We start from the raw sequence: 10,251 nt of genomic DNA on the forward strand, positions 1-10,251 counted from the left end.
TCTTCCTATTTTACCTTACAAACAAGTTAACAGTTTATCTTCTTTCTATTTTACTTCAAACAAGTTAACTAGTTTATCTTCTTTCTATTTTACCTTTCAAACAAGTTAACAGCTTATCTTCTTTCTATTTTACCTTTCAAATAAGTTAGCTAAATATTCATCTCTCCGACAATCTAATTGCTTGATGACATATTTGTTCGTATTTTTTCCTTCATACCATACCTTTTACAGTGATTAGTCATAGTTAAGTCATGTTCGTTGTTTATTTACTAATTCTATGGTGAAAGTTTTCATGGCACGTCTATTATTTTACTATTTTCCTCATCTGTACTGTTTTAATTTTCTTGTATACTCTTGTTCTATTCATAACTTGGATTTTATTTCATGACATTCTTCCTTCAATTTATTCAATTAGCTATTTAGTACTAAGGATATATATTATTTAGCACTAAGGATGCATATTGTTTAGTACTAAGGATACATATTGTTTAGTACTAAGGATATATATTATTTAGCAATAAGGGTACATATTATTTAGTATTAAGGGTACATATTACTTAGTACTAAGGATACATATTACTTAGCAATAAGGGTACATATTATTTAGCACTAAATATACATATTATTTAGTACTAAGGATGTGTATTGTTTAGTACTAAGAATACATATTATTTAGCAACAAGAGTACATATTATTTAGCACTAAAGATACGTATTATATAGTAATAAGGGTACATATTATTTAGCACTAATAATACATATTATTTAGTACTAAGGATTTGTATTGTTTTGTACCAAGGATTTGTATTGTTTAGTACGAAGGATTTGTATTGTTTAGTACTAAGAATACATATTATTTAGCAACAAGGGTACATATTGTTTAGCACTAAAGGTACGTATTATTTAGTACTAAGGATGTACATTGTTTAGTACTAAGAATACATATTATTTCTATCTTTGCTTCTATAAGTGGACTGTTAGTGATTGTATATGAATCTCCTTCACTGCGGTAGATTCTTTAGCACATAGTTAAAACACACTATATTATTATTTTATTTTTGTTTGATTTCGTACTGCTCTGTTTACTTTGAATATTACTTAGAAATAATGTCTCAAACGCTGCAATTTTCCTGAAAATTATACAGTCGGTAGTTTTGAAAACAAGAAAATCGAAGTATCCTAAATCGTGGACCAAAGTCGTATTTGATCATGAATATAAAAGAGAACATGTAATGATTAAATTGTTTCAATTAGTTTACTTTCATATTTTGAAAACCACTTAAGAATTGTTTTAAATTTTAAATTTCACATATCAATATACCTCCCAGTGGCTCAGTTGTAACTCTAAGAACTTATAACGCTAAAAATCGGGTTTTAATACCCGTGATGGACACAGATAGCCCAATGTGTAGCTTTGCGCTTAACGCTAAACAAACGTGTCAAAACTCATTCAGATATTTCTTTCACTCGAAGAGACAGCCTTTGAACAACTGTTTTCCCAACACTAGTATACTTCATCAACAACAACATAAAATGAAAACACACAGACTCGTTTTTGTTCCAAACTTACTGAAGTAGTAGAACAATCCATATATAACTTCACATGAGGCTTGTGGCCGAGATGATTTTCTTTCTTATCGTATGTAATTCTAGTCTTATATCAGAAATATATATATATTCAGATGAATATCTCAGTTATTTTAATTTGAGTTTGAAACTATAATGGTTCTTTCTTTTAACAGATCTAGAAAAACCTCCAAGAAATTTAACTTTTCTAATAATAAAACACTAGAAAATAAACTGCTGTGAAACGCGCATTCATTCATTGTTTTTATTATAATATTTTAGGATATCCAATAAGAAATTTTCCACTATATTTCAAACAGTTATAAATATCAAATATGTTGTTTGCATTTGTTAATAATTCACTTATTTTTTTATTACATATATTGCAATTTAAAAGAAAAATACATCAATTTATACACTTATGAGCAACGGATCGAGCAAATATAACAAAGCTTCCAATTTCAAATATGTTCTACATCAGGTTTTTCCATAAACTTGCAGAATCATGCAACATACTGAATTAGGAAAAGGCGTTTTTCAGAGAACGTCGAATAACATGACTTTTTCTTTTCTACCCTAATCGCTTTTTGATCAATCTTCAGATTTTACAGTATTTCTCTTTGAGATTTTTATATGTAAAAATTGACAACCTCGATTGTTTTCATGTAGATATTTTAGTTGGTAAATATATAACCAAAGGGACGAGTTAAGATTTTACAGAATCTTACAAAGTATTTCAATCGATGAGACATGTCGTGACCTAACAACTCAGACAGTGAATGAAGCGATGATTCTTTAAAATCACTTGAAAGTAATTAGTTCAGTCATATGATTAGCTTGTGATAGTGGACTCGTCAGCATGTGGGTTGTGCTTTAGACAAATACACGGTCTACCGTATGTAAGCTCCAATAAACAATAAACGTATATTGTGAAAAATAAATGTAAGTGTTCTATAAACATACGATCATGTATACCAAGCGTACTACCAACCATGTTATAAAAAACTACGTTGTATACCGTCTATCACATGTATACCATGTTTTTTTAAAGCGTACTGCCAACCATGTTATAAAAAAACGACGTTGTATACCGTCTATCACGTTTATCAAATAAATGAACAGTTGTCGTGTACCAACCTATTGTTATTAGCCGCGGTAAAGTGGCTCGTGGATTTTTTTTTCCAAGCTCAAACTTTTAGCTCATAGCTCCGTATCTCTTGACCGATTTAACATCTAATTACAGTTTTGGACTCAGGAGGTCAAATCCTTTCAATCGATGTATTTGGCCACGCCAATAGTCACGTACATTAATTTACTATAATATTGCTTAAAATAATTTCAATTTGAGGGTAGGCCGGTAGAGATCCTGATGAATAATAAAATCGAATCGGATATACGCGCGCCCCACGCTTAGTATTGCTGGCGCACAAAAATGTAGCTAATAAAAAGAAAGAAAGAAAAGGGTCTCATAGATTAATTTACTCTAATCCTGCCTAAAAGAATTTCAGATGTCGCGGCTATTGAGGATTCCCTCTTGTTTCATTTTATAAACAAATGACCGCAAGTATCATTCACTTTATGTTCTTTTGTGAACAAGGAACAATGTAATACTTTAACAATTGTTACTTTCTATAAAGAAATGGAATGACCATCGTACTGTATTTTTTCTACACTAAACGAATGACTATACTGTGTCATAAGTACATAAAATATTCATCATTATTATACAAGATCACATTATTTTGTACATTATATAAACAAAACAAAATAGCTCATATTGTGGTCTTATGCTCAACACATCGTCAAGTAGGTGTATTGTTACATCTGTGTCGATATAAATATGATTTTATTTATTTTCTAATCAATGGATGTTAAGAAAAAGACAAGCTATCTTGAATTCTACGCAATATAAGCTCCAAAGGATTTGAATGTATTCTATCTGAATATCACCTTTGGCTAAAATTTAGTAATTATAGTCATTAAATGTAAAATGCCCATGTTAACAAGAACTCTGGTGCTTTGATACAAACGTTTTATTTCGGAAACTGCAGTTTTGCGAACATTGGTTATTAATATGCTGTTTGTCGGAGTTTCTTTCAAGAGAAGTATAGTTTTGAAGACCGTTGAGTTCTTTCTTTTGCTGAATTTTCAGATGACAATCATCTGATTCAAGAGCATCAGTTAATAATTAAAATAAACGTGAAACTTATTGAACTACTTTGATTTACTAACATACAACTCGTCCTATAATATGTGAAACATATTTACTAGGATATTTCTGTTCAGATGAGTTATATCAGCTCTTACTATCCCAGCTAGATCGATCAAGGAAAATTTTATACCAATCTGCTTTATACGTTTCGATAACAGCTATCGTAAATTTTGTACTCTTTCATACCGAAAAACCAATTGGAAATATTACCAACATTCAGAAATGTTGATACAATATGATGCCTATTTGTTCCCTCCCTTTCATTATTATTTTTTCGTTACGACCTTAATCCTAACTAGTTTGGGGTCGGCTGCTATTTTTGTATGCCAAGAATGTTTGCAGCCGGGTCATATAGGACGAGAATATTCGACGATGAGAATTCGAATAAATGCGTGCCTTAACTCTTTCATACATAAAATTTTATGAAAAATATTCAGTTGAGTCATAAAAAAAAACAACTAGATGCTAGATATATCGTCTTAAACATGATTCTGGTTAACATGTTACTTATCGGAATACTACATAGTGGTCTACATAATTAATCAATATTCCAATAATCACAAGTGACGTGCCTTTTGTTTGTTTCAAATCAAAGACAAACAATCATTAATAATAATAATAATAAAAATTTCATTTCCTTCATTGTCTGCGACTGCAAAATTCTATGAGACTGTGTGAAAAACTGAATACAATACAATCGGACAAAAGTTATTGTATAAACTGAATTAGTATGTTTCTCTTGTAATCAGTTATAATGTAGTTAATACACAGTCGCTGTTCAATAAATATTTTATAGGCTGTAGTGCATGTTGAAACCTTAGAAAGAAAATGCGTTGGCTTAGTATTTTAAATCTGGTCATACAAATATGGAGAGAGAAAACAGAGAGAGAAAAGTGAAATACTTGAGCACTAATTGTATGAAACAGTTAAGTCCTTTCCTGACTTGTTTTTGTCAAGCTCTACTTCCTTCTAAAGCCAAATTACGGCATGTAATGACTCTTATCTGGCTGAGCTCCAGGCTAACATTTAGTTCCAACTTTAGGATACCAGTATGTGAAGGGAATGTGACATCAGAAGGTTGTGTTTATGATTCTTGCTCCGAAATCTTTTTTCCCTACTGTTTGATGCTTATTAGGGAAATATTTTTTGTTCCTTACAAACTACAATAGTATAGATGTAGTTACACACTTACACTTCCCAACTTGTACGGGATCTCACGATAATTAAATTTGTGGTGACAAGAATTAATCATCTAGTATGTGCTTTTTAGGTCTTTGCAAAGTGACTACATTTTTCAAACAATACATAAGGTCCATTTTTTTAATGTATGGAATATCATATACATATATGATGATAGTAGTCAAATATTTACATGTTTCAAAAATATAATTAGGACTTAAGTTGCAAAATGGAATAATGTTAGTCTCTCTTACTTAAGAGAAAAACGTCTGTTTTCAGTTTCTGTGTAAAGTTTATAACCCTTCGTTGGAAAAATTAGAATGTTTCTGCTTACGAATAGATCTAAAACGTTTCATCCTTGTAAATTCAAATAAACTTTCTCAAGAAATGTCGGACTACAACGTAGATTTATACTATTTCTAGTCAGACCCCTGACTGCTAAGATACTGGGCAATAGAAAACCTCTTTCTTCTGGAGAAACGGTTGAAATTCAATGCGTGACGATGGGCTCGCGACCTCCTGCAGAGATCACATGGTGGAAAGGAAGCACCGAACTGCGGAGTACTAAGAGCAAGTCTTCTGGAAATGGTAATTACACTTCCAGTGTGCTCACCATCAAGCCCTCTAGCGATGATAACGGAAAGTTCTTGACCTGCAGGGCTATGAATCCTTTGATGCCAGACAGCGTAGTTGAATATAGCTTGAGACTGGAAGTGTATTGTAAGTACGTAAAATGCATGTAATTTAAAATTTAAGAATATATGTATATTATGCAACTGTTATCAAACATTTTTTTGTTCTTCTAAGTATAACCTAAAAATTTAAAACGCAGTTTCTGATAGAAGTGAATAGATAAAAATTAAAAGAATCTCGGAAACTTAAAATAGCTATATAAATGAAATTAACACGTCTTGAAACTCTGAAGAGGTCAATATATATATATATATAGTCAACTTTGTTCTTCAATACGAAAATTTGAGTGACTTTAAATTTTGTTGGAATGAATATCTGCCTACTAAGTTTATTTGGTTGAAAAGAAGGTGATATTAGGACAGTCACTACGACACTAGAGGCCACTCAGCTTTATCACTTTTTGCCGTCAGCTGGCTCTCGGAAACTCAGTGGACCGTGTAGGCTGTTATTGGGTTTTCTTTGATGAAGTACGCAAAGCAGAAAAACGTCTCGTAAAAGAAATAAAGGAGAAACTTTTCTGTTACATATTTCAGAAATACTGAGCTCAGGAGACGAATCCACTCACATCTTTTGCATAAAAACAAAAGGTTATTTCAATATAGAAAAATGTATCATTAGCTATTTGGTTTACTTTCGTTGTCTGCATTAAAATTTACGAGTATATTTGTGAAAAAATATGTTAAATTTATACTATCTTTTTGAAATATCGTTATAGTGAAGTACATTCAATGTCTCTAGGTTCTTCAAGCACATACATACAAAAATAGTTTTTCATTCAATGTCTCTAGGTTCTTCAAGTAAATACATACAAAAATAGTTTTAAATTCAATAGCTCTAGGTTCTTCAAGCACATACATACAAAAATAGTTTTTCATTCAATGTCTTTAGGTTCTTCAAGCACATACATACAAAAATAGTTTTTCATTCAATGTCTCTAGGTTCTTCAATAAATACATACAAAAATAGTTTTTCATACAATAGCTCTAGGTTCTTCAAGCACATACATACAAAAATAGTTTTTCATTTGTTGTCTCTAGGTTCTTCAAGTAAATACATACAAAAATAGTTTTTCATTGAATGTGTCTAGGTTCTTCAGGCACATACATACAAAAATAGTTTTTCGTTGAATGGCTCTAGGTTCTTTGTTGTTGTTTTTTTACTTTAAATGAAAACGAGTCCTTTGAAAAAAACTTGTTTTGTGTATATTTCTCATTTTCTTCACTGCAATTTCGTAATTAAACTATTGATATTTGAAGACAAATAAAAATAGGATTATACGACGGCTACAGTTGGTTTAAGTTACTAAGGGAAACATAAGCTGAGGCAAATTTAGAATATTTAATGACATGTTGTGACATTTAAAACTTTATACATCAATACCAAATTTTACAAAGCTATACGTAAGTGCTTATATTGAATGTGTACGTGACTCATGTAACACAACAGGACACAGAACGTAGTCTTAAATGTATTAATTCATTGCTTTATCTGATTGGTTGGAACGTTAAGTGCTTTAAGCCGTTGTAATCCTCACATCTTCCGTTTGGCGGAAAGGCTGCTCCTTGTCAGTAAGATCATTTGATTTCTGTTGGGAGAGGGAAGCTTTAGGGAAGACCTGCTCTATCTGAACTGGGCAGTAGAGGTTTGTTCATTGCACTTGAAAGAAAAATCCCAAACTGCTTATACAAACGTCTCAAGTGCTTTATCCGTAATTAAGAACTTTGGAGGCAGGAACGGTCTGATCTATCTCTTTTTTCACTATTTAGTGACAGCAAGTATAGCACTTTTATCTTTATATATATAATTTGGGCTAAGAATGTCGAAAGAGAACCATTACAGTTAGGTCTCGAGAGGAAACGGTTCCCCAGAAAAGCTCAAAATATTTATGTTTTTATTTTTTTCCTGAGATAAAATAACACTCTCAGAATATATTGTTGTTGTTTTTCAGACCCACCACAACTCATTCTTAGGTTAGGCAGCAAGCTACGTCATACTCATTTACAGGAAGGAAATGATGTATATCTAGAATGTAACATCCGGGCAAATCCCTGGGTTACAGAGGTTACCTGGAAATTGGAAGGACGTGATTTAGTAACTAATACCTCTATCGGAGTCATAGTTAGTAATCAGTCATTGGTGTTGCAGAAGGTGAAACGTTCCAATAGAGGGCGATATCTCTGTTCTGCCAAAAACCCGCAAGGTTATGGAGAAAGTAATGTTGTTTTCCTGCGAATACAATGTAAGGATTTTAGTTTTTTGTATAAAGATAAACCTTTTCATACTACCTATACTGAATAACAATACCATTTGATAAAACAGTGTTTTCAAATGTGTAACATTTTAATGTTTAAAGTTCAATTTCTAGTCATACCTAAGGCAAGTAAATTGTGTTTTGAAATAATATTTTTATAGTATAAAAACTAGTGTTGCAATTATCCTTATAATAATGAAAACGCAGACTGTTATTATTCTACTTCTAAAGAATACCCTTTCACATTTTAGTCTTATGTAGTTTTTTATTATTCTAACACTTTAGAATTACACTTTCACATATCAGACTTAATATAATCAATAATAAATTAACTATTTTATTAGTTAAAATGTTTATTACGGACACATGATGAAAGTGTGTTTTTATAGTGTCTTCAGAAAAATGATAAGAATATTTCCTCCGTTATTACTACAGCATTAAAACTTTCACATTCAATAGTAAGTATGTTTCTATTATATTACGTTCTATTATATTTTATCGGTTAGGTCTAGGTACTACTACCTGGCTATAAAGCTTAAATCTGTCGAAACTAGCCCCTCACAACCGAAAATTTGGGGATTCGGTTATGTGATAGTTTCAGTTAGATTTGTACAGATTTCACGTAATATACCTTCACTTTATTAACTGCATGATTAGCCAAGAATGTTGATCTGTGATAAAGCGTTAGCTAAATGAATATAGCATATTACAATAAACCACGGTTATAGATCTCAATAATTTAAACATACATGATCAAATGGCTTATTCAATTAGAAGTCAACGAGGAAACCTAAACAATGGAGAATTTACACATGGGTTACCATATGAAACACTTTTAAACATTACCTCTTTTGAATGAAAATAGTTCTCTCAACGCCCCCCTCCCAGTGGACAGCGGTATGTCTGAGGACTTACAACGCTAGAAACCTGGTTTCGATACCCGTGGTGGGCAGAGCACAGATAGCCCATTGTGTAGCTTTGTGCTTAGTTTCAAACAATAAGTTCTCTCAACATAAAAAGACATTTTTATTAGAGTAGCAACACAAGAAGAGCACCATTCATGTCTAGGATAATTTGTTATATTTTGCTTTAACTAGCATAATAAAATCCTATGTTACATGATAAACGAATTCCAGAAAAAGTGTTTACCCCTCCCCTCCCATGCAAGTAGACAACCAAAATTCAAGATGACAACTAGCTGCTACCTCGATTTTTGGCTCTCTTCTAGTTATTGTCTAACAGATGTGGAGTTACAGGCTCGTGGTTCTCACATTAAACCGCAAACTAATCCATAAAAAATGTAAAAATATTTGAATTCTGCATAGAGGAGAAAATAATCATTGCATTCTATGGCTTCATTGGTCTAAAAAATACGGTCACGACTATATGTCTGTCGAGACATTCAAAGACAACTATTACGCTCATTTCTATAGAAACGCAGTTTTATATGTGAGTGAGTGGATTTTTTTATAATCGAATGGTGCTATAAATCTGTAATGATGTTTCATTTTACTTTTCACTTGTAATCATAAAGCAGCAAGGATCACTCTTAGTCTGAAACATGTAAACGTTGACTACATTCGGTTAGCGATATAGCTTTTCAGTTTTACTTAGTACTTACTAGATCATGCTGTTCTTCTTCATACAAAAGACTCTGATTTAAACACCTGATTAGCGAAAAAGGAAGTCCTGATGAAGGAATATAATTTTTTTTATTGTGTTATTTTTCTAGATGCGCCAGTCTGTAAGCCTGGTCAGAAGTTAACTTACGGGGTTCCTCAATATGATGGTGTTGACATTCGCTGTCAGGTGGAGGCCGACCCACCGGAAGTGAAGTTCCGTTGGAATTTCAATAATTCCTTAGAAAGGCGGGAGATCATGAACTTTGAAACAAGCGGCACTGAAAGCGTGACCAGATTTATTCCTAGAAGCAATCAGGACTTCGGCTCGCTGCTCTGCTGGGCAGCTAATAATGTAGGGATGCAGCGAGAACCTTGTATCTACGCGGTAATTCCTGCAGGTGAGATAGTAAAATAAAACACCGTCTTTGCGTGTTGTCAAACACCTTCTACTAATATTTTAAATATGCATATTTAAATATAAACAATAACACAAATGAAATACGATTATCTACTGAAATTGCAGAGAAGAAATATAATTACGTTTATCTATAACTTTCCAGCCAAGAGCGAATGCACGACATTTATTATAACTTACCAGTCAAGAGTGAATGCGCGACATTTATTATAAATTACCAGCCAAGAGCGAATGCGCGACATTTATTATAAATTACCAGCCAAGAGCGAATGCGCGACATTTATTATAAATTACCAGCCAAGAGCGAATGCGCG

The 10,251-nt window shown here is 32.3% G+C and overlaps 1 protein-coding gene across 1 annotated transcript in view; it reads left to right on the top strand.

Moving 5' to 3' along the window:
* Positions 1–10,251, top strand: part of LOC106464754 (hemicentin-2-like) — a 53,069-nt gene that overhangs the window by 13,034 nt on the left and 29,784 nt on the right. Inside the window, exons 4-6 of the mRNA XM_013924911.2 lie at positions 5,380–5,676; positions 7,598–7,888; positions 9,633–9,920. Of these exons, the coding sequence (XP_013780365.1) occupies positions 5,380–5,676; positions 7,598–7,888; positions 9,633–9,920 (876 nt within the window). The remainder of the gene's footprint in view (positions 1–5,379; positions 5,677–7,597; positions 7,889–9,632; positions 9,921–10,251) is intronic.

This window comes from Limulus polyphemus, unplaced genomic scaffold, assembly GCF_000517525.1.
Source record: "Limulus polyphemus unplaced genomic scaffold, Limulus_polyphemus-2.1.2 Scaffold1735, whole genome shotgun sequence".
In the NCBI taxonomy this organism is placed as follows: domain Eukaryota; kingdom Metazoa; phylum Arthropoda; class Merostomata; order Xiphosura; family Limulidae; genus Limulus; species Limulus polyphemus.